The following is a 23,886-nucleotide window of genomic DNA, read 5'->3' as shown; positions in this document are numbered from 1 at the left end:
ATTTAACTAGTGCATCTAGTTAGCTACATGCCTGTTATTGCCAGGACTTCACAGTCCGTCGACAGACAGGAAACCAATCGCCTTAGACGCACTGCTGCATGGTGACCACTAACACCCTGCCCCCAAAATACAGACTCCACCGCCGCTCGCCTGCCAATCGCCGGGGTCAGTGGCTGGTCGTGCAGCACAGCCATACCGAATCTTACCTGTAATTCGGATCTCAGCTGATGTATCTGGCCCAGGAGCTTCTGTATTTCCTCCTTTTGCATCTCCTTTTCGTGCCGAAGTTCTTCCAGCTCCATGCTGTTAGCAGTACTGCTATCGAGGCCTTCAAAACCAGATCCTTCCTTTAAGCTGTTAATCAATTTTTCTTTGGACTATTATAAAAAAAGAAATATCTTTAAGCAAAACAGAGATTAACTTGTACACTGAATAGCATCAATCTTACACCAACTAAGCCACTACGGAAATGGTCCAATTATGTTCTCCATCAAAGAAAGTCCACATTGGGATAAGAACGCAGCAGGGCCTTGCTGTAAACCAGCCTTGGATTTTAGTATCCAAGACTATGTTACTGTTGAAAACTTGTTATTAACAAGATTTCCCTCGTATTTTCTTCTCATCCTTTCTCATGCTTTTTATCTCCATCATATGCTACTCAGCAAATATTTACAGAGCACCTACAATGGGTTTGGCATTATGCTCCGAGTCCCATGCAATGAAGAGGTCTCTCATTTGAGATAGTACCCTCCGCCTTACAAACTGGAGGGAAGTTACAAGAGGGCAATAAACAAGTTGAGAGAGGCATCTGCTAAGATTACTTGCAGAGTTCCAAAGAGAAGCCACTTACTGGGGAAGAGAAGGCTTTACCTGAAAGCAGCAGTTATGCTGATCCTGAAAAATGGCTCGGATTTTAACAGGTGTGGAGAAAACAGGACAAAGCATAAAAATGCAAAAGCATTAGGGCGTGTAAGAAAGTACTGTTGAGATGCGCTCGGACAGTATGTTAGGACCAGTCTGTGGGGGGGGGCTTCAGATACCAGGCTAAAATGTTTGACTTTTATCCTAGTGGGCGAAAACAAACAACTAAAAAAGTAGACAGGGAAGTGATATGAGCACAGATGCATTTAAGGAGGGTTAATGTGGCAGTGGTATAAAGCAGATGTTCACCAACTATGGCTGATGGGCCAGATCTGGCCTGTGGCCTATTTGTGTAGAGCCCACAAGCTAAGCATGATTTTTACATGTTTAGATGATAAAAAAAATAAAGACAAAGAGTATGCGATGGAGACCACATAGAACCTGCAAAGCCTACCATATGTACTATTTGGCCCTTTACAGAAAAAGTTTGTGACCCCCAATGGAAAGGATGAGTTGGGAGAAGAGATTCGATGTGGGAAGACCAGTTTAAGAAGTGCTATATAATTCTAGGCCAGCAGTAAGGACTATCAGCTCTTTCACCTTCAATATGAATATCTGAGAGGCACTCTCCTCCATCAAAAATAGTTTTTCTTCTCATGTGGTAGGATTATGGGTGACTTCGTTAAACTTCTCTGCATGTTTCATATTTTCTGTAACACACATAATTCTCTCTCTCTGCTCCCACATGGCTAATGCCCAGACCCATGGGCTGAGCTTCAGGCCTCTACTTCTGATTGCCTTCCTAAAACTTTTTTTTTTTTTTTTTAAAGATTTTATTTATTTATTTGACAGAGAGAGACATAGTGAGAGCAGGAACACAAGCAGGGGGAGTGGGAGAGGGCGAAGCAGGCTTCCCGCGGAGCAGGGAGCCCGATGCGGGGCTCGATCCCAGGACCCTGGGACCATGACCTGAGCCGAAGGCAGACGCTTAACGACTGAGCCACCCAGGCGCCCCTGCCTTCCTAAAACTTTCACCTTGGTGTCACTCGGTGCAGTCAAATTCTGCAAACTCTTTGTCACTTGTCCTAGTGTCCATCAGTGCTAGCCGGATGTCTTTCCTGTGTCTCTGCTGCACTACCCAGGGCGTATCGCTTACATCTGAACCCAGAAAACCGGAGTCCTCCTAAGGTCTGCCTGCAGTTCCCCTTCCTCCAGTTGAAACCCCAAGTGTCACACATCCCACCTCCTACACGTCTCTTAGCTGTCCCATCTGTCACCCTCACTGCCACAAATTAGACCAGGTCCTCATTACTTCACACCATTAATTCCGATACTCTCTTTACCCTCTCACCATCCTATCCTCACCCATCAACGTCCGCAGCAATTTACTGAGCACCGCCTAAGGGCCTGACCCAGTGCCAACTCTCCTCTTCACCGCAAGTCCTCACGCTGCTCAGTCTCTCACCTCTCATCCTTACCACTACCTAGGAGATAGAAATCAAAACTCCTCTGCACAGGATGCGAGGCCCTCCATGGTCTGGCTTTTGCCTGTCATTGAGTTTTCTCTCCCCGCTTTTAGTCCCTAACCCTTCATGCTCCAGCGGCAGGGAACCAGCTGCCATCCACTAAAGATGCTGTGCTCCCGCAGACCCCCTTTGCTCTGGCACAGCTGTTCTATCTGAAATCTCTTCCCTACCACAAGCCCTCCTACTCATCCTTCAAGTTCCTCTTTATACAGCATCTCCAGTCATTCCTGACATTCCCTGGCAGATTTTAAGGGCTTACTGCATCAATAACTTCATCACGTCGATTACCTCAGTGTCTTTCTGCTAACTGAACGCTCTTTTCAGAAAGAAAACACCCCCCCAGCATCTATCATAATGCCTCATTAGAATAGTTAGGTGCTCAATAATAAATTAGAGTGACACAGCAAAAGTAATCAGAACAGTTTGGAGGAGATGGGTATGCTGTCTCATGAAAGTAGAATCAAAATAGTGCTCACACGCAACAGGAGGCAGGAGATAAAGGAAAAAGGTGGAGTCAAAACGTCATCGTGGTTCAAGCTCTACTGCCTGGGAAGGAGGTATAATATTTACCAAAATTAGAGAATGAAGGAGAAGCTGGTGTGAGCGATGGGGAATCCCACACAGAGAAGCCTGGCAGGCACTCAGAAACCGGGGTCAGGAAGTTAGGCTGGGAGACACGCTGGAGTCACATCGAGGTGACAGACAGAAGCAGAGTGAGTATATGATAACGCCAGGTAAGGAGTGAGAGAGGTCTTGGGACTGAATTTGAGAGAACTCTTTGTCTCCGGAGACTCTGGAGCAGTGAAAGAAGACGCAGAGAGAGGGCAGCTCGAGTAGCACCGGAGGCAGGAGTTTAAGAGGGTAGAAGGGCTAATGGTGTCCGATGCTCTATCCACATCAAAGTGGATGGATATTAAGAAAAGGAAGAAAATACATATTCAGGTCATTAAAGATGTCTGGGAAGACAATTTCAGAAATGTATCAGGGACAGAAATGATACGAAGGAGTTAGAGTTAACAGCTCTAAAATAAGGATGGCATATTTACAAGAATTCTATTAAGTCTGATATTGAAAGAAAGAACAGGGAAATGGATCCAAGTGGTCAAAAAAGACAAAGGATTGTTTTTTCCCTAAGCAGGAGTTCCAAGATCTAGTTTTTGATCTTCCACCCAGCAACCATATGCTCTTGAGTAGGCTGAGCCACAAAAAGGAGGCAGAGTGGAAGAAACAGAGAGAGGACAGACTCAGACTCAGGAGGAAGAGCTTACATACAGCGAAGAGGAACCCTCCTAGGGAAAGATGAAAGGATACCTTTCCCTCAGGAGGCAAAGGACAGAGAAGCCCAAGACTACATGAGATGACACGGGGGAAGCTGGCTGAGGCCGAGACCAGCTGTTCTGAAAAACTCAACGGGGGACCAGCCAGGAAGAATAAAGTGGCTGCTTAACGACAAACGTCGATGGTGCCGTGCTTAAGGTGACAGCTGAAGACCTGAGCTAGGCTGTGGCAGAATGAATTTTAAATAAAAAGAAAGAAAAATGGCAGGAACAAGGGACATTTCGGACTTTTGTAATATCTCTAAGTGCAGGAAGGCACCTGAAGCAAGCCAACCCAGCCAAACACGAACAAATCCTCTCGCAGATCTATATGGAGTCGAAAAGTGTCTCCCACCTGGCAAATCTTAACATCCAAAAGACATTTCATGCTTACTTGGAGTATTCTAGTAGCTTTTTGCTTGTAGTCAATTAATTCCTGCTTAGAGGACTCCAAGTTGGACTTGTACACTTTAATTTGCTGCTGTAGCTCATCAACTCTCTTCTTCTCCTCCGCATATTTTCTTTCCACCAGAGTGACTGCTTCTGCCAAATTCTGACGTTCCTCTTCCATTTTATTAAGGCGTGCAGCAAACTCACTCTGTGACAAATTTTTATATCATCTTTACATCATTTCCTCTGAAATATATTTTACAACCATCCAATCAGATGTCTTATGGGATTTTTTTTTTTTTTTAGCTCAGCCCAACAACATAACAGGGAGGTTAAAAACCAAAACAAAACAAACCAAACACTTCATTTGTTAGGAACTGAAGAATAGGGAATCTAAGGCTGTTGGCTCCCAAATATGGCAATGCATCAGAATCAATTAAGAGTTTATTTTTTATTTTTTTTTAAGGATTTTATTTATTTTGAGAGGAAGAGAGCACAGAGGGAGAGTGAGAGGGAGCAGCAGACTCCTTGCTGAGCAGAGAGCCTGATGCAGGGCTCAGTCCGAGGACCCTGAGATCATGACCTGAGCCGAAGGCAGACGCTTAACCGACTGAGCCACCCAGGTGCCCCAATTAAGGAGTTTTAAACAAATACAGCCACCCAAAGCTGTCCCCAGGCTTACTGAATTGGAATTTCCAAGACTATGCTTGGAAATGGAAATCTGTTTAAGAAATTTCCAAGGTGAATCTGGTCAGCCTGATACTAGCTGATTAATGAATAAAACAGAAAGTCTATCAGAAAGCAAATAAAGGGGCACCTGGGTGGCTCAGTCGGTTAAGTGTCTGACTCTCGGTTTCAGCTCAGGTCACAATCTCAGGGTCAGGAGCTCAAGCCGCATGTCAGGCTCTGTGCTCAGCACGGAGTCTGCTTAAGTCTCTCTCAAATAAATAAAATAAATCTTAAAAAAAAAAAAAGGCAAACCACAGAGATAAGTAAACAGCTACATCTTTTTTAATAGCATGACTAACATTTTCCCTTTATTTCAAATTTTCTAATGAACTATTCAATATAATTTTTTAGCTTAAGAAACTTCCAAAGCACACTCTAGAAAAACACATGCCTATCACTTACTAGCCTAACTAGTTCTGAGAATTATTTATATTTTGCTTTATTCTCAAAAGTTCCCATCACCAGAACACTCAGAAGGTGAGGCAAAAGTCCAAAAGCAAAAGTTCACACACCAATAACTAAAGCCACAAACCTTTGACCCAATATTAACTCCTGCTTTGAATAAAAAGAGCAAGAGGACTATGCTAATGTCTACCAAGCATGTGAAATGTGCCTAATGCAACAAGAATTGAATTTTTCTGTTTACTAACTTTAGCTAATTTTTCTGTTAATTAGCTTTAATTAAACATAAAAATACTTAATTCAGGGGTGCCTGGGTGGCTCAGTCATTAAGCGTCTGCCTTCGGTTCAGGTCATGATCCCAGGGTCCTGGGATCGAGCCCCACATCGGGCTCCCTGCTCAGTGGGAAGCCTGCTTCTCCCTCTCCCACTCCCCCTGCTTCTGTTCCCTCTCTCGCTGTGTCTCTGTCAAATAAATAAATAAAATCTTTCAAAAAAACCCACTTAATTCAATTAATAGATTCATTGGGATATAATTCACATACTATAGAATTCACCCTTTTACAGTGTACAATTCAGTGGTTTTCAGTGTATTCACAGAGTTAGCTGTACAACCATTACCACTACCTAATATCAGGTACATTTTCAGCCCAAAGGGAGATCCTCTACCCACTTCTCCCTTCCTCCTAGCCCCTGGCAATGATTAATCTACTTTCTCTATAGATCTAACTATTCTGGACATTTCATGTAAGTGACATCATATAATATGTGGCCTTTAGTGTCTGCCTTCTTTCACTTAGCATAATGTCTTACAGGTTCATCCATGTTGTAGCACGAATCAGTACTTCATTCCTTTTTATGGCTGAATGCTATCTCCTTGTAGGCATATACCACACTTTGTTTATCCATTCAGCAACTGATGGATATTTGTATTAGTTCCAGTTTGGGGCTATTGTGAATAATGCTGCTATGAACATTTGTGTACAATTTTCTGTGTGGACAAATATTTTCAATTCCCTTGGGTATACACCTAGGACAGAGCTGCTAGGCCATATGGTAACTCTATACCTAACTTTTTGAGGAACTGTCAGTAGAAAACTTCTGAGTATGTTTAGAACAACTGGGCATGTGAATTATTTTTTTACCTCTAAATTTTATGAAATCTAAATATAGATCAAGTATTACATAAGCAAATTTATGACTGAATTAAGTATAAAATATATTTTAAAGTATCAGTTTGCAAAAAAGAATGTAAAATATCTCATTAATGATTTTTATTATTAACTATATGTTGAAATGATAGTACTTTGATTTTGTTGTTGTTTTTAGGAGCCCAATGCGGAGCTTGAACTCATAACCCTAAGATCAAGACGTAAGCTGAGATCGAGTCAGATGCTTAAGTGACTGAGCCACTCAGGTGCCCCAAAATGACAGTACTTTGGATATACTGTGTTAAATAAAATACATTCATAAGATTTTCAAAAAGTCCACATTAACTGATAGTTACTTTCAGGGCTCAACTATTTTCACCTGTTGAAAAGATAATCTGAACCAGTGGTTTTCAACCTCACTGGCTAATAGATACATGTAAATCTTATAAAACTCAAACACCACTGCTTATGCCCTACCTCACACCATGGGATCCGACTCCCTGGGAGTAGAGACCTGGCATCAGAAAATATTAAAAGCTACACAAGTGATTCTAATGTATAGACAGGGCTGAGAATCACTGAACTAGATGCAAAAAAATTCATTTAAGTGTAAAACTCTACATTTTACGTACAATTTCCTCTGGAAATAAATCAATCAGATTGAACTAGAATCAGAAAAAGCTTAAATAAAAAAATAAACAAGATGCCCCACATCAATTTTTTCCCTCATTTGGCAGTGTTTTATTCGAAAGTTTCTCAGCACCATCTAATTTTAAGAAAGAGGACCCAAATCAGCTTTTCATCAAATAATGGTAACGTTGGTTGAAAAACAAAATTAAATAAAGAAATATCTATCTCTACTGAATATTCTATTTTAATTGTATTCCTTTTTTTAAGGGGTGCTGAGGGGCTGCTCCCCTTTTATAAGTATAACACCCCTCCTCTCTAGGACCATTGTCCAACCTGTGCATCGTCCCTTCAAATACCATCTCAGAAGAAAAGCCCCCACATTTCTGGTCAATGCCTTGTTGATCATAGAGGATGTTGACATTTATTTTAATTGTATCCCAATACATAAGATTAAGTAAATTCAGCAAGAATCAAGCTAAATTTTCAAATACTTGGTTTCTGTGACAGAAACAGATTTTTCTGAAATGCACTGCAGAATTTTCTTAAAGAGTAAATGTTATCAAACAGCATAAAGGCATTCTTCCTTTCTAACCTGCATTTGTTTACAGCTCTCCTGCTCTCTCTTCCGGGCGGTGTCCGCCTCATGCAGTCTCTCCTGAAGAGTTTGCAAAGCTTGGTTCTGCAGGCTGCTACCTTCGCTGTGATCCTGCATTATTCTAAAAGAAAAGACATCACTTGAAAAGACTTATTTCCACAGTGTACAAGGTGGAATAATTTTTAAAGCATCGGCTTGACAGCACAAAATAGATGATTTGACTGGGGTGCTTAGGTGGTGCGGTCAGTTAGGCATCTGACTCCTGGTTTCAGCTCAGGTCGTGATCTCGGGGTCCTGATATCAAGCCCCCTGTTGGGCTCCACGTTCAGCACAGTCTGCTTGAGATTCTCTCTCTCCCTGTGCCCCTTCCCCCACCCCTCTCTCTCTAAAATTAAAAAAAAAAAAAAAAAGATGGTTTGACTAAAATATCCTTAAAGAAATCTTTTTGCCTTTTAATGGAATGTAACCTATATTTTTAGGCATCCAAATATAAGCACACACATCATTATATGTCAAAAAATTAAGGACACTATATTCTTCAAATATTTTTAAATTCAGAATTTGCTAACAATGCATCTCAAGGTTCAAATAATAAATCAACTTTTAATCGCACACATTTACAACAGTACCGAAAGATAAATTTGCCCCCTCTAAATTTCAAAAGCTAAGTTTTCATAAGGTAGTATACACCACCACAGTATTTATCATTACTTGCATGGGAAAGAATCTTTCTAGTTCCCTTTCTCATGATCACTAGGATGAGCTACCGTGATTTCTCAGTCTGCAAGGCTTCCAGGGCTTCGGTGCGTGTGGTCAGGAGCTGGTCGGCCTCCTGCAGCCTCACTTTCAGCACAGCCAGCTGCGAGTCCTTGGCATCCACCGCTGCAGTCAGGTCATCTACTTGGGCTCGCAGCTCTCGGGTTATTCGATCACTCTTTGAATGGTCGACATTCCACTTTTCAACTCTTGCTCTTGCTTTGGTTAATTCTTAAAAAAAAAAGAGATTTCTCTCTTCAAGCAGACACACTTTTCTCAGAGCACACAGAGACTCTCCTCTGTATCCCTGTAGTAATTTCTGCCAAAATTAAGAGCTTACAAATATCTTCAAATCATTTGCTTCAAATGGGATACCCATATCTCACGGCCAACATTCACATCTACATCACAGTTAATAGGTTGGAAAGGGCACGATGCCAGCTGCTCCCTACAAAAAAAACTTTTTGAGACCTATCATAAAGCATTTGGGAGCCCACCCCAGTATACAGCAGAGTTCAGAACACTCAAGAAATCAGTGGATTTGTTGAGCTCTGCTGGAGACAGGAAGAATGCAAATACAAATCAAGGGTAGATGGTGTACACCCTGGTATAAGACCAAAACAAACAAAATCAAAACCTATAGGTTTCTCTTGATTACTGTAGCAAAAAGATTTTATTTTTTAAACCTAGGACATTGGTGCAGAAAGAGCAATGCAGTGCAGATTTCCACACCCTCACATATCTATAACAGCAGTTTGCAGGCCAAAAAAAAAAAAAAATTTTTTTTTTTTTTTTTAAATTGAAGCAAACTCTACAGGGTCTCAGGAAAAGCTCTATTTCTAGGTCTTTATTAGTCTGGTAAAGCAAAGCTTTTTCTGAAGTCAGTCCAACAAGCCCTAAACTTTCTTCCTCTTTCACTCTTCTGGGCCTCCATCCATATCTTGGCAAAACTTTTCCCACTGTCCCCGCCCTCCTTTCTAATCACTGCCAGGAACCAAGGCAGAGACTTCTCTTCTCCCTTTTGTTTTCCCTCAGCCCACACGTACATTAAGACTAACATATTCCTCCATCACCTCATTCATGAGAGTATTTACTTTTAAATTACCCATTTCTGAGGAATCTAAGAGTTTTCTACTCTAGGGACACTTCACTGCATATTTCGAGAGTGTATTATTCAAACTGAATTCCGTGGTCACTTTACATCTCCTGGAGCAATACAATACTGTGACCTTGTCTACTGGTATCCACTCCTTTGTTTAATCCCACCTTTGGTTCATGAACAGTTCCCCCTGAAGGTTCAGAAGAGAGCAAATGAACCAGATGACTACTAAGGTTCTTAAATTTCTTAAATTACTAAGTTCTTAAATTTCATGACTCCTAGGGAATGACCAAACAAAGGCAATGTTCTGTTTCAGACTGGTAGGAGGATGACTGGTTCTATTTCTAAATCTGGGCCCTGTATTTCTATGAAAACACGATTTTGTAAGTCTTGTGTTTTGTTAAGTTCCGATGTCCTCAAGTTTTCAGTTTATTTTTGAAATGTTAAATTCCTAATCCTCCACAACTTAAATAAGACTCTACCTTCTTGAGTTTCCTTGGATCTTTGAAGTAATGAGGCCATTTCTTGATTTAAAGACTGAACTTCATTCCTCAACAGTTGATTCTCCAATCGAAGATTAGACAGTTCATGTGATTTGCCATCGTGAGTAGGTGTTGGGTTGTGGTCAGCACAGGCAGCACTTGATGATACATTTTCCTTTGAAGAATCCTCTTGAACTTCATGGCCAGAATCTGAATTATTAGACGTTACTATAAAAAAAGGAAAACATTTTTGTTACACTGGAACACTCACTACATACACATTAGCTGCTTACTTTGGTAGAATGCCTTTTGGCTCAAGTTGACTGCTATAGCTAAAATATCATAAAAAAGTAAACTTAAATTCTCAAGAGATTTCCTTCTGATAAAATTTCATTCTCCTACATGGGAGGCTATAGATCTCTAAGGATCTCAAAATTTGGATATACTGAATGGATGGTGGTAAAGGATAGACACAAGAATACAGTTTTGGAAAGAAGAAAATCAAGAGATAATCTAAGCAGTTGGGATTAGGTAAAAAGGGTTTCAGTCCCCCTTTGTCTCCAAAGCATTTTCTTAAAAAAAGATGAAAGTCTCAACAGTGAAAATACTAGAAAGGCACAAAAGAACAGCTGTGGGTTTCAAGGCAAAAGAGTAATAATAGGTCAGAGCCATTTGTTACATACCAAACTGGAATCTAAAATGCCTTATACAAAGAGAGAGAGACTCATAAATTCAGATTCATCTTGTTTTTGGACTAAATGTGATCCAAATGCATTTTTTAGAAGATTTTATTTATTTATTTGGCAGAGAGAGAGAGAGCACAAGCAGGGTGGAGTGGCAGGCAGAGGGAAAGGAAGAAGCAGGCTCCGCTGAGCAGAAAGCCCAACGTGGGGCTTGATCCCAGGATCATGACCTGAGCTGAAGGCAGACGCTTCACCAACTGAGCCACCCAGGTGTCCGCCCAAATGCATTTTTTACTTACTCTAAAAAAAATTAGGTATGTGCTAAAAAGTGAACTGTATCTAAATGATAAAATGCACTAAGTAACTGTATGGGCAAAAGAGTTGACACTTCACAAAGGAAGATAAACAAATGATCAATAATCTTATGAAAAGGTTCTCAACATCTTCAGTGATCAAGGAAATGCAAATTAAAACCACAATGAGAACCAATACACACCTGCTAGAATGGCTAAAATTAAAAGGACAACACCAAATGCAGACAAAGACGTGGAGCAACCAGAGCTCTCATAGATTATTGGTGGGAGTACAAAATGGTATAACCACTGTGGGAAAAGGTTTCCGCAGTCTCTTATGAAATTAAATATGCACCTACCATTTTGCCTAGTGATTCCCTTCCCAGGTTTTCATTTCCAAGAGAAACGAAAACATTTCCCCACAAACAGACAAGTACAAAAATGTTCATAGCAGCTTTATTCACAATAACCCAAAACTGGAAACAATCCACTGTCCATAAAAGAGAATGGATAAATTGTGGTGTATCTCCAGTAGAATACTACAAAATAAAAAAGAACTATTGATATACCCAATAACATGGATGAATCTCACTAACATGGTGAGTAAAAGAAGTCAGATAAGAGAGTGTACATACTACATGATTCCATTTATATGAAACTTTAGGACAAAAACTAAGGTGAAAAAAATCAGAGCAGTGGTAATTGGGGAAATGGGATGGAAAGATTAACTGGAAAGGGATGTGAGGGAAAGAAGTGTTATCATAAAAGTGTGGGTTACACAGGTATAGCCATTTATCTGTATAGCTAAGGTTTGTGCATTTCAACATACAGAAAAAATTATGAGAAATGGAAATTTGAATAATGACTAGGCACTAGATGATACTAAGGAATTATTACATTTTTAGGGTGATGATGGTATGAGTGTTTCTAAAGCTTGCATTTTGGGGCACCCGGGTGGCTCAGGTGGTTAAGCAACTGACTTCGGGTCAGGTCATGACCTCAGGGTCCTGGGATCAAGCTTGGGCTCTCAGCTTAGCGGGGGAGTCTGCCAGTCCCTCTCCCTCTGCCCCTCCCCCTGCTTGTACTCTCCCTGTCTCTCTCTCAAATAAATAAAATCTTTAAAAAAAAATAAAGCTTGCATTTTTTTAGGGTAATAAAATGAAATATTTCTAGAAGAAATGATATGAGATCTGTGATTTGCTGCAAAATAATTCTGTGGAGGGTAGAGGTAAAGGAGGGATGGAAAATGGGAGGTATAAATAAAACAAGAATGGCCATAAGTGTTGATTAATACAGCCAGACAGGTAATATTGGAGGGAGTCATCAAAATCTACTTTGATATGTTTGAAATTTCCAAAACAAAAATTTTTCAAAAGAAATAAAGTATATATCCAATAAAGTAGTATTTAGAAGGACATCTATAGTCTTTAATATTTACATTAAAAATGAAAGTAAGAAAATTAATGAGTTTTCTATCCACCTTAAAGGCTATAAAAACAGCAGAATAAACCCCAAAGCGGAAATTAACAATAAAGACCAGAAATTAACAAAATAGAAAAGAAACTTGCTAGAGAGAATTAAAATGGTATTCAGAGGGACATATCATTAACATTATGCCAATGAATTTTTAAATGTATACTACGTTGAAACCTACCAAATTGTATACTTAAGTATGTATAATTTATTATGTCAGTTATACTTCATTAACACTATTTGAAAAAAAGGCATTTAGCACAGTGCCAGATACTGATATTTTTCTGGTAGTATCTGTGATCAAGCTTTAGTTTCTGCAGGGTTAATATGAATGATTAGGGTCCAAATGGGCTTGTTTCAGCTGTGACACTTTCATTACTTCCTGAAATTAAGTGAAATAAATATAATCCCCCAAAGTGTACATAGAATAGACAAATTCTTAGGAAAAAATGTAACTCACCAAAAAGAGAGGAAATGGAAAGTCAATGCAATCAATAGTTAAAATCTTCCATTAAGAATACCCCAAGGGCCCAGGGTGGCTGTCTGCCTTCAGCTTGGGTCATCATCCCTGGGTCCCGGAATCTAGCCCCACGTTGGGCTCCCTCTCAGTGGGGACTCTGCTTGTCCCTCTCCCTCTGCCTCTCCCTGCCAGCTTGTGCTCTCTCTCACTCGCGCTCTCTCAAATAAATAAATAAATAAAATCTTAAAAAATAAATAAATAAATAACCCAGACCCTGATGGTTTTACCAGTGAGTTCCAGCAAACAATCAGGGAATAAATAATCTTACATCAAATAATTAAGACAACAGAAAAGGAGGGAGCACTTTGCAAATCATTTTATAAGGCTAACATAACTGTAATACCAAAACCTAACAATATTACAGATCAATCTTGCTTATGAAACAAATGCAAAAATCCTAACCAGAACATCAGCAAACTGAAAGTTAAGTTTGGTTTTAGGTTATAAAAAGTCAATTGATTTGTATACCATATTAATACTAAAGAACAAAAATCATATAAAAAAATACGATATTTCATACATAACAGGAAAAAAATGCTGCTAAAATTCAACAGAAAAACTGAAACTAGATATATATAGAAATATTCACCTGATAAAAAGTACCTGTGAAAAACCTAACAAACACTGTTTGGTGAAACAGTTGAAGCCTTCTATTTAAGACAAAGATACAAAATTGGTTTTCCGTCCAAGCCAATGCAGTGAGGCAAAGAAAAGATTTTTTTAAAAAGATAAAAGGGTTAAGAAACCAAATTGTCATTATCCACAGATACTGTACTGTTGAAAATCTAAATGAATGTACAGAAAAATATCAAGATTAAGAGCTATGTAGGTTGCTGTGTGTCAAAAGAAAGCAAAAATTTATGGGGCACCCGGGTGGCTCAGTTGGTTAAGTGGCTGCCTTCGGCTCAGGTCATGATCCCAGGGTCCTGGGATCAAGCCCCTCATCGGGCTCCCTGCTCAGCAGAGAGCCTGCTTCTCCCTTTCCCTCTGCCTGCCGCTCTCCCTACTTGTGCTCTCTCTCTCTGTCAAATAAATAAATAAAAAATCTTAAAAAAAAAAAAGAAAGCAAAAATTTAAAAAAGATACCATTGGGGCGCCTGGTGGCTCAGATGGTTAAGCGTCTGCCTTCAGCTCAGGTCATGATCCCAGGGTCCTGGGATTGAGTCCTGCAGCAGGCTCCCTGCTCCTTGGGAGCCTGCTTCTCCCTCTGTTTCTCTCTCTCTCTCTCTCTCTGTCTGTCATGAATAAATAAATAAAATCTTAAAAAAAAATAAAAAATAAAAAATAAAAAAATAAAATAAAAAAGATACCATCTATAAGTTTCAAAAAAATATAATCTGATAAAAAGTATGCAAGACCTTCATGGAGAAAATAATAAAATCTTAATGAAAGACATTTAAAAACTGAATTGAGATTATACCATGTTAGAATGGGTAAAACCTCAGTATTGTAAAGACGCTGATTCTCACTCAACTAACTGTCCATATAGAAGCAATGGACTCCCAATAAAAAGACCAACAGAATTTTTGTGAAACTTGGCAAGCAAATTCTAAAATGAATATGGATGTACAAAAAAAAAAAAATTCCAAGAATAGCCAAAACATTCTTGAAGGACCAGGTAGGAGAAATTGCTCTAGGAGATATCAAAACACTATAAAACTACATTAATTAAGATAGTGTGGCATTGGCACAAAAACCACCCAATGAAACAGAATTAAGTGCCCAGAAACAGAGCGATGTATAGATGGATGCTTGATAATATGCCAGGGGTGATATTGCAGATTGATAGGGAAAAGGAAATATTTTCTTTTTCTTCTTTTTTTTAAAGATTTTAATTATTTATTTGACAGAGAGAGACACAGCGAGAGAAGGAACACAAGCAAGGGGAGCGAGAGAGGGAGAAGCAGGCTTTCCGTCTAGCATGGAGCCCAATGCGGGGCTGGATCCCAGGATTCTGGGATCATGACCCGAGTCGAAGGTAGATGCTTAACTACTAAGCCACCCAGGTGCCCGGAAAAGGAAATATTTTCAATGAATGATGCTAGATGCTGAGATAACAGATTTCCAACCCTCTTCTTTTTCACTTGGAAAACTTCTACTCATTCTTTAAGACCCAGCTCAAATTACAGACCCTCTGTGAATCCTTACCTGAAGATAAGAGAGTACACATACTACATGATTCCATTTAAATGAAGTTTTAGGACAAAAACTAGGTGAAAAAAATCAGAACAGTGGTAGTTGGGGAAATGGGGTGGAAAGATTTTCCCACATGGGAAAAAATGGAACGAGATGCCTACCTCACACCATTCATTAAAAAAACCAAAAATTTAAATAACCATATAGATATGACAGGTAAAACTATAAAACCCTTAGAGGATAATATAGGAAAATATCCTAATGATCTTAGGATAGGGAAAATTTTTCTAAGACACAAGGAAACATACCATCAAGAAAAGATCGATAAATTCATCTACATTAAGAACTCTATTGAGACACCGTAGAGAGAGGTGGGGGGAAAAACCAAGGTAAAACTGGAGGAGGTGTAGAAAGAGTTACCATCCGGAATACATAAAGAATATCTATAAATCAGTAAGGAAAAAGACAAATGATCCATTGGAAAAAATTAATCAAAAGACTGAACAGGCACTTCCCAGAAGATGAAACCTGAATAGTTAAATATTTGAAAAGATGCTCAACCTCATTAGTAATGAGAAAAGTAAAATATAACAAACTTTTCCACACCTGATTAACAAAACATAAAAAGTTTTTGAAAATATCCAACCTTGGTGAGAATGCAGAGCAAAAGGAATATTAACCACAGTTGGTCAAGTATAAATTGGTACAACCTCTTCAGAAAACTAGTGTACTTGAACACCGTCACACCCTACAACTCAGCAATTCCATTTAAAGACATTTCTAGGCATCCTCGGGCACTGGTTCTCAACCTAGGGTGATTTTGCTCCCCAAGGGACATTTGGCAATAAAGAAAAACATTTTTAGTTGTCACAATTGGGGATGTCACTGGCATCCAATGGGTTAAGAGGCCAGGGATGCTGCTGAACATCCTACAAAGGACAGGACAGCCTCCTACAACAAAGATTTATTCCACCCAAAATGTCAATAGTCCCAAGACTGAGAAACCTTGCCCTAGAGAAACAAAACTTAATCATTATAACTCCCATGTATTAACTGGTTCTAACTCATTTCCCTGTCAACCAGGTTTCCTTTGATCCATCCTTTACAATTAAATCTAAGTAGTTTTCCCTAAAAGTAGAAAATACTGTCAACTTTCTTTGAAAGACCTCTATTAGCATCACATTACTGGGTCACTGACACTTACAAAGGCCTAGCAATCACTTGGAGAACAACAAAAAATAACATGCCATGGCTCCTTCCCCAGAAAAACCTGATTCAAGAAGTCTGGGGAGGCACTCAATGATTCATTTTTTATTAATCACACAAGTACTTTCAATGCAGGTTGTTCAGGGACCACTCTTTAAGAAAGAATGATGTTTACAAATAATAGGTTTAAATATGTAAACAGAGGCATACAAAGGCAGCTCCCAACTTTCTTTGCTAGTTTCATTTTCTTCACTGCTGTCCATCTCATATGCACTGTTCCCAGGACACTCTACCAAACTTTTAAAGAATCTCTGCATTGAATGCTGTCTCCAAACCCTTTTCTTTTTCACCCGGAAAATTTCTACTCTTTTTTTAAGACCCAGCTCAAATTACAGACCCCCTATGAATCCTTACCTGAATACCTTAGACAATTACTTTCTCCTTAGTGCCTCCACAATACTCTAAACATATCTCAATCGCTATACTTACTATACTATATACTAATATACTATATGTAAATTATCTGTTTACATGTCTGTCTCACCCACCAGACCCTGTTGAGAGAAACTGAGGAGTATGTGTACATAGTCAACAGCTACTGCATGATCTGGTCTTAAATACCCCAAACACTTGTCTCTTTACCACTTTATCTCGAAGATACAAGACATATTTTTATTCACCAACAGCCAAGACTGTGGGAGAAGCTGTAACATTTAAGAAAACAACAAGCTTCCATTAATCATCAACTTTATAAAGAATCTCTGCAAGAACCTATCATGTACATTGTTACTTTAAAATGGTTAGTAAGGGGACGCCTGGGTGGCTCAGTCGGTTAAGCGGCTGCCTTCGGCCCAGGTCATGATCCCAGGGTCCTGGGATCGAGTCCCACATCGGGCTCCTTGCTCAGCAGGGAACCTGTTTCTCCCTCTCTCTCCCTCTGCTTGTGCTCTGTCAAATAAATAAAATCTTAAAAAAAAAAAAAAAAAAGATAAAATGGTTAGTAAGGGGACGCCTGGGTGGCTCAACTGGTTAAGCATCTGCCTTCAGCCCAGGTCATGATCCTAGGGTCCTGGGATCGAGTCCTGCGTCGGGCTCCTTGCTCAGCAGGGAGCATCTAGCATCTGCCTGCTGTTCCCCCCTGCTCATGCTCTCTCTCTCTCTCTCTGACAAATAAATAAATAAAAGCTTTAAAATGGTTAGTAGGTACTTGAATTAGCCACATTACCATGTTAACCTCATTTTTGCGGGTGAGAAGATATACACGTAGAGGTAATTTCACGGCAAATTAAACAATTGAATACCAGAATTCTAAACTGTTACTTCACCACCAGGTCAATGCCTTCAACCCTTCAACTTGGATTCAAGTTCGGTCTCTCAGCTTTACTTCTGAGGGATGCAAGGGGGAAGAAAAACACACACAAAAAAATTCTCACAATCCAGAATATATGTAAAGTACAGCCTCCTATTTTATAATCCCAGAAAGAAATGAAATGAGATAGTCCCAAATCCCAAACTAAACTGTTTTCTTTCCGATTTCAAAACTGTCCTTTTTTATTTTAAAATATCTCAGAAAACCATTCTGGACAGAACTTCTTAGATGCTAGGCTGGGTAAAGTTACCCAACAGACAGCATTTAAAGGTCCCTATTATAACTGTATACTGACTAATAGCATGCCACATCGTCTCCCTGGTTTATACCACATGTTTCAGAGACTGCCTTTACACCAGTGGGGAAAGGTAACAAAAGAGAGGATGGGAAACACTACCAAAACGTTTAGACTAGGATAACACATCCAATTTGCTTAACTCTAAAAGAAGCAGAGGGCCGATTAACTACCATCGCTTTGGCTCCCAGAAGGATTTTCCTCAATGGTTTTGACGGCGGTTATGCTGGTGTTCACAGAACTGACACCTGCTGTCCGAGAACCCTGAAGGACAGGTGTCTTGCTCCTTTCTTTTTTGATTTCCACCCTCCCAGTGGGTTCCTTCTGTGAACTGTTAAGAAAGTCAAACAGCAGCTCATCATCCGGTTCTGACTTTTTTCTTCGAACAAACTGGGATGAAGGCCTAGGAACAGATGCGTTTTCAACAGGATGGGAAGCCTCCGCTGATGTCCTAGATCCTACTTTTACATTTGCAGTGCCAGCTAAGATAGTGGCTTTCTGATTTCCTATGTTATCAGCTGCTGAGGAAATATATGTAGCTTTGGATCCAGTCTGATAAGTCAAATCCGTATTTTGCTGAAGTTCAGGATAGTCAGCATTTTTGTTATATGTGATGTTGCTGCTGTTCTCTTTTCTACTGAGAGCTGTTGCAGCCCCTTGATCAACTCGATTTAAAAGATCTTCTGCCTTTCCAGCAAGATCAGCAAACCAAGACATGATGGTAGCAGAATAATCCTATTGGTGAACCTGTAAAAAGGACATAAAGGGATCAGTATGGCCGAACAGCAGAGCATAGCAGTTAAGACCAGTGAGGTCCTGGACTGAAAGCCTAACCCTGCCTCTTACTAACTGTAACCTTGAGCAAACTACTTCACTGAAAGTGAGAAGCTTTATCTAGAAAATGAGAAAAATAAATGTATTTACATTATAGGACAGTTTAAAGATGAAATAATATATATAAAAAACTCTTTGCAAAATGCCTGACACACAGTAGACACTCATTTTAGTAGTTGCTATTAGCATAATAATTACACCTATCACTACTGTTATAACTCCTATTTCAACAAAAGGCAAATGTTACCATAGCAAAAACATTCAAATAGCAAATCATCAATATGGCAAAATTGCAGTACAGCCAAATAAAAACAATTCCCTGGAGTTTGCTTCAAGGTGCTAAAACTTGAAACTTCTGATACTAAATCCATCTTCATGTTAAAATGCAGCACAATTATGGATAATTTAGGTGTGCACATATATAATCTATGTAAAGTACACCTACAATAATTTAAATACTCAGTACCCACTATGTGCACATTGGCTAAGTTCAGAATTTTTTTTTTTTTTTAAAGATTTTATTTATTTATTTGAGAGAGAGAGAGAGCGCAAGAGGGAGTAGGGTTAGAGGGAGAAGCAGACTCCCTGCCGAGTAGGGAGCCCGATGTGGGACTCGATCCCGGGACTCCGGGATCATGACCTGAGCCGAAGGCAGTTGCTTAACCAAGTGAGCCACCCAGGCGCCCTAAGTTCAGAATTTTAAAAAAAATGACTGCATAGCCATTCATCTGATAAATAGACCTAAGTACTTATGGTGTGCCAGAATGAATAAGAATGATGAAGTAATTAGTCCTTATAGATACAGAAGTGTACGATATCATCAGCCCCAAAACATAGCTCTCTTTCTTTCCATCTAGATTAGGTTTGATCATTCTCTGTTCATATGCTATGCTTTTCCCTCACAACCCTTCATGTTTTATATGGTTTTCTTCTGTCTCATTACCTTTATCACACATAATTTTCACAACCACATTATGTGGTTCGTAGTAATATCTTATTTTCCACAAATGGGGAAAAGATTTAGAAAGATCCCCAAGTTTAGATGGCAGCTGAGCAACTCAAATCTAAGTCAGCCAAACCCACTTTTTTTTTAACCCCTGCCTTTCCCATCTAGCCTCTCAGGATCTGAATAACCTCATAAAGAAATTCATCCTCTAAACCTGCTCCTTACAAAATGGGACTATTACATGGCTGTGTATTTCACAGTTTATGTGTCATCAAATGAAAATGGAGGTGCAATGATCTGTAACATATAAAACTCCCTACAGATGTAAAGTATTATTAAAACAAAACTCCGTGCCTTAATATCGATTACCCAATTTAAATACAAACATGGAGCCTTGGCACTGGCTCCAGTGACAAACTCCAGCGGACTTCAGAGGTACAGTGCCCTCAAGTAATTTCTCAAGCACTGCTCCCAGGAAATGGCCCACACGGCGGTGAAGAGAGGGTGACAGTGCGTGGCATGGGGAGGGGTCCCCGACAGCAGTGGCAGGACCTGCTTCGAAGGCCAAGTGTCAACACAGAGGAAGAGAGGCTGGGGTCAGCCGGTGGGCCCCAGGTAGCCGAGTTACAGACCCCCACTTCGCTCCCCACCCCCCTCGCAGAGCCTCTGGAGCGGGAGGAGCGGCCAAACCAGGCTGGGGAGGGAGAAAGGAGGAGAGCAGAGGGCACTAAACAACACCTGCTGAGGTCCCGGGGGGGCTCCCCTCCCCCTCTCTCAGCTCCCCCAAAGGGGAGGGGCCAGAGTCTCCGCGGAGGGGAGGCCAGCCCCTCGCCTAAGGCCGTTAACACACCACACGGACCCGTCCGGCCCACAGGGCTCACGCTACCGCCTCACCTGAGGACTCCAGAGCGGCTGCACCGCCGTCTTGTCGCCCTCCTGGGCCGCCCCCCACCTCAGCAGCCCGCGGCGATAGGGCCCGGCAGAGTAAACGTGGCCCCCGCCCCGCCGCGGCCCCGCTACTCTTCCGGGAGACGTGGAAGGGCGGCGAGGACCCCAAAACAGAGTGGCTTTCGAGTTGCCTGAGCGGCCCGGACCAACAGCAGCCACCTGGAGGCGACTCAGGCGGCGGCGCCGGCGGCTGCGGGGGCCTCGCTCCTGGCCACGCCCTTCTTCCGCCTGGTGCGTGTTGACGTAGCTCTCTTCCCGTGGAGGCGGCCTGCACAACACTGTAGGCCACGCCCACCAGGGGGCGGGACCCCGCTGCCGCCAGCTAGGGTGACAGAGGCGGTGCCCCGCCCCCAAGGAATTGGAGGTCAGTGTTGGGCGGGGCGTGAGACCCAAGTGGACCCGACAGCCTTCACCTCTCCCTCTTCCTCCTTCGCCTGCCAGTTTTACGGATGAGAATGCTGAGGACCCAGGGAGATGGGAATACAGAAAACAAGATCCCTGATTTCACGGAGCTTCCTTTCTAGTGGCAGAGACAGATATTAAATAAACCAGTGATGGAAGGAGTCGATTTTAAGAGGTGGGGGAAGCACTTTAAAAATGGTGTGATCAGGGAAGGTCTCTCTGAGGAGGGGACACTTGAGCTGAGACCCAAAAGATGGAAAAGACCTGTAAAGGGGCTTTCTATCCAGCAATACTGTAGTTATGTTATGCATACAGTTCATTGAATATTTGGAAATTAGTCTAAAATCCACATCAGTAATTAAAATACTCAGCTCCTACTATGGTGCACAGGATCAGGCTAATTTGGCTCTGATGGCAAGCCCACAACATAGTCCCAGGGATCCCCATTTTCAGGTTGATGAAACTAATGCTCAGGGAGGTTAAGTAACTTGTCTAAGATCATCTGTCTTCGTGAGGAGTCCACATTACTCCAAAGCCTGCGCCCTTAGACTCAGTGTTTTATTTTCTCCAATTGAATATTGGGAGTGATTAGAACTCCTTTTTCTCTTCTCAAGTCAGGTTTTAGCCCAGTTTAGTGAATGGGAAAACTTTCAGCAGCAGCAGGAAGTAATAACAATACTATCTAATAGTTGTTGAGCCCTTATTAAGTGCAGACAACTGTCACACACTGGGCGTGCTTCACCTCATTTCATTCTTACAGCAACTGTAAGGAAGGTGCTGTTATTATCCTGTGATAGGTGGTCTTGTTCCCAACCAGTAAGTAGCTCTTCCTGTTAAGGATTATACATCACTACCTGTTGCCAGGCGATTGCAATGCCTCCTATAGGAGTGTCCTTTCCAGCCTCACTGACGTCAAGCTTGACCATGTGACTTGCTCTGGCCGTGGAATGGGAACAGAAGACCTTCCACCACATCTGAGCAAGTGTTAAGAGCTATTCTGTATTTCCATCAGCTTTCTTGATCTTCTTCCTCTCTCATGAGAATGGCTAGTCCAGATAGGGCTGCTCCCACCCCCTGGGTCCTGGAAGGAAAAAGAAATGCAAAGCAGCCCACATCTAGCAGGTCACAGGAGTGAAAAATAAATCTTTGCTTTTAGATGCCACTGAGATTTGGGACTGTATCTTACACAGCCTTACCTAATGAAATATGATTAATACATCCCCCCCCCCCCCCCATTTTACAGGTGAAGACACTGAGATTCAGAGAGGTTTAGTTACTTTCCCATGGTCACTGTATGGTACACACTGGATAGCTAGTTTGTGCAAGCATACCCTGAATGCCCATGTTTATCACTATCTTGAAAATGTAGAGATCTTGTCCTCTGACTATATTCCTATCAAGCAGAATGTGCAGTAGAATGTGTTGTTCAGTGTTCAAGTTCAGGACCTGGGGGCAGCCAACCCAGAGTGTCTCCCTTGTAACGAAGAGTGTCCAGGTGGCAGGCCTCAATCTCCTCGGTAACACTGGTTGTGCAAAGAGGGAAAGGGCCACTGATAATTGCTAAGTTAAGTTGCTATGATATAAAACTCGCTGCATGTAGATCCCAGCAGTGGATGCTTTGTCTGGTCAGTGGCTCCTGGACTCCCCATACATAAGTTATCCCAGTAAACCTACGTCTCAATCACTGTCTCTGGGTCTTTTCTCTGACCTCCCCAGACCATCACCCACCTTAGCTTAGAGTCAGCTAGGGTGCAGCTGCATGGGCATGCAGCATGTAAGCAGTACATCTGGGATTCAAACCAGGTTAGTGTGGCTACAGAGACAATGCTCTTAACCACTGAAGGGGTGAGGATGAAAGAAGCTGAAGCAGAGCCGAAGCTCCATGTCAAATATATTAGCAGTGGGCAGGCCCCCAAAAGAATGTTTCCAGAATTTTCACATATACTCCCTAAGAGAGTCAGCATATAGAGATCTGCCACCCTGAAGTCACTGGGGCCAGGCTGGATTAGCCAGAGAAACAGCAGAGCCAAGAGACAGAGGCTACAACCTTGTCCAATAGGTAAGAAAATGTACTTTTTTCTTTTCCCTTCCTCCCTGTCCTCATGCCACCAGAGGAATTAACTCCTCAAAAAAGAGAGAAGGTATGTGAGGACCAGATGGAGAATCCAGCCTCCACTCTGTCTCTAGTGCAACCAATAGTCTGCTCCAGGGGCCAGGGGGGAGAACTTTGAATAGAGCTTAAGAATAAAATTTTAGGGATGCCTGGGTGGCTCAGTCAGTTAAGCATCTGCTTCTGGCTCAGGTCATGAACCCAGGGTCCTGGGATCGAGTCCCACATCAAGCTCCCTGCTCAGTGGGGAGCCTGCTTCTTCCCTCTGCCTGCCGCTCCCCCTGCTTGTGCTGTCTCTCTCTCTTTCTCTCTCAGACAAATAATAAAACCTTAAAAAAAAAAAAAAAAAGAATACGATTTTAAACAAACCGGGCTGTATTATGACTTTTGGAATGGCAGAGTGAGGAACTCAGCAAATCCTCTCCCCAAATAGCAACGATGAGACTGGACAAAATTGTGATTAAAAAAAAAACCATTTCAACTCCCTGGAGTTGATCCCAGGCATAACACCAATTAAGAAGCATTTATTCGGGGTGCCTGGGTGGCTCAGTCATTAAGTGTCTGCCTTCGACTCAGGTCATGATCTCAGGGTCTTGGGATCGAGCCCTGCGTCAGGCTCCCTGCTCAGTGGGAGGCCTCCTTCTCCCTCTGCCTCTTCCCTCTGCTTGTGCTCTCTTTCCCTCTCTCTCAAATAAATAAAAATCTTTAAAACACAATTTAAAAAAAAAGAACAATCA

The 23,886-nt window shown here is 41.4% G+C and overlaps 1 protein-coding gene across 3 annotated transcripts in view; it reads right to left on the bottom strand.

Moving 5' to 3' along the window:
• The window catches only part of GOLGA5 (golgin A5), a 41,195-nt gene extending 20,371 nt beyond the window's left edge, over positions 1-20,824 (bottom strand). Inside the window, exons 1-7 of one of the 3 annotated variants that reach the window (XM_064571503.1) lie at positions 20,584-20,821; positions 18,083-18,656; positions 9,935-10,162; positions 8,365-8,584; positions 7,595-7,718; positions 4,098-4,301; positions 207-377 (exon numbers count right to left, since the gene is read on the bottom strand). In XM_064571503.1, the coding sequence (XP_064427573.1) occupies positions 207-377; positions 4,098-4,301; positions 7,595-7,718; positions 8,365-8,584; positions 9,935-10,162; positions 18,083-18,626 (1,491 nt within the window). In that variant the 5' untranslated portion in view covers positions 18,627-18,656; positions 20,584-20,821. Of the gene's footprint in view, positions 1-206; positions 378-4,097; positions 4,302-7,594; positions 7,719-8,364; positions 8,585-9,934; positions 10,163-18,082; positions 18,657-20,583 lie in introns of all 3 variants that reach the window. The other 2 variants (XM_045901426.3, XM_064571504.1) reach the window with 2 other exon arrangements.
• Between the last annotated feature and the right edge of the window lie 3,062 nt (positions 20,825-23,886).

This window comes from Mirounga angustirostris, unplaced genomic scaffold, assembly GCF_029215605.1.
Source record: "Mirounga angustirostris isolate CCGP_5_RB_7025 unplaced genomic scaffold, mMirAng1.0.hap1 SCAF_9, whole genome shotgun sequence".
Lineage (NCBI taxonomy): Eukaryota > Metazoa > Chordata > Mammalia > Carnivora > Phocidae > Mirounga > Mirounga angustirostris.
Note: the sequence above shows the minus strand (reverse complement) of the source record. Positions and strands in the feature narration are given on the sequence as shown.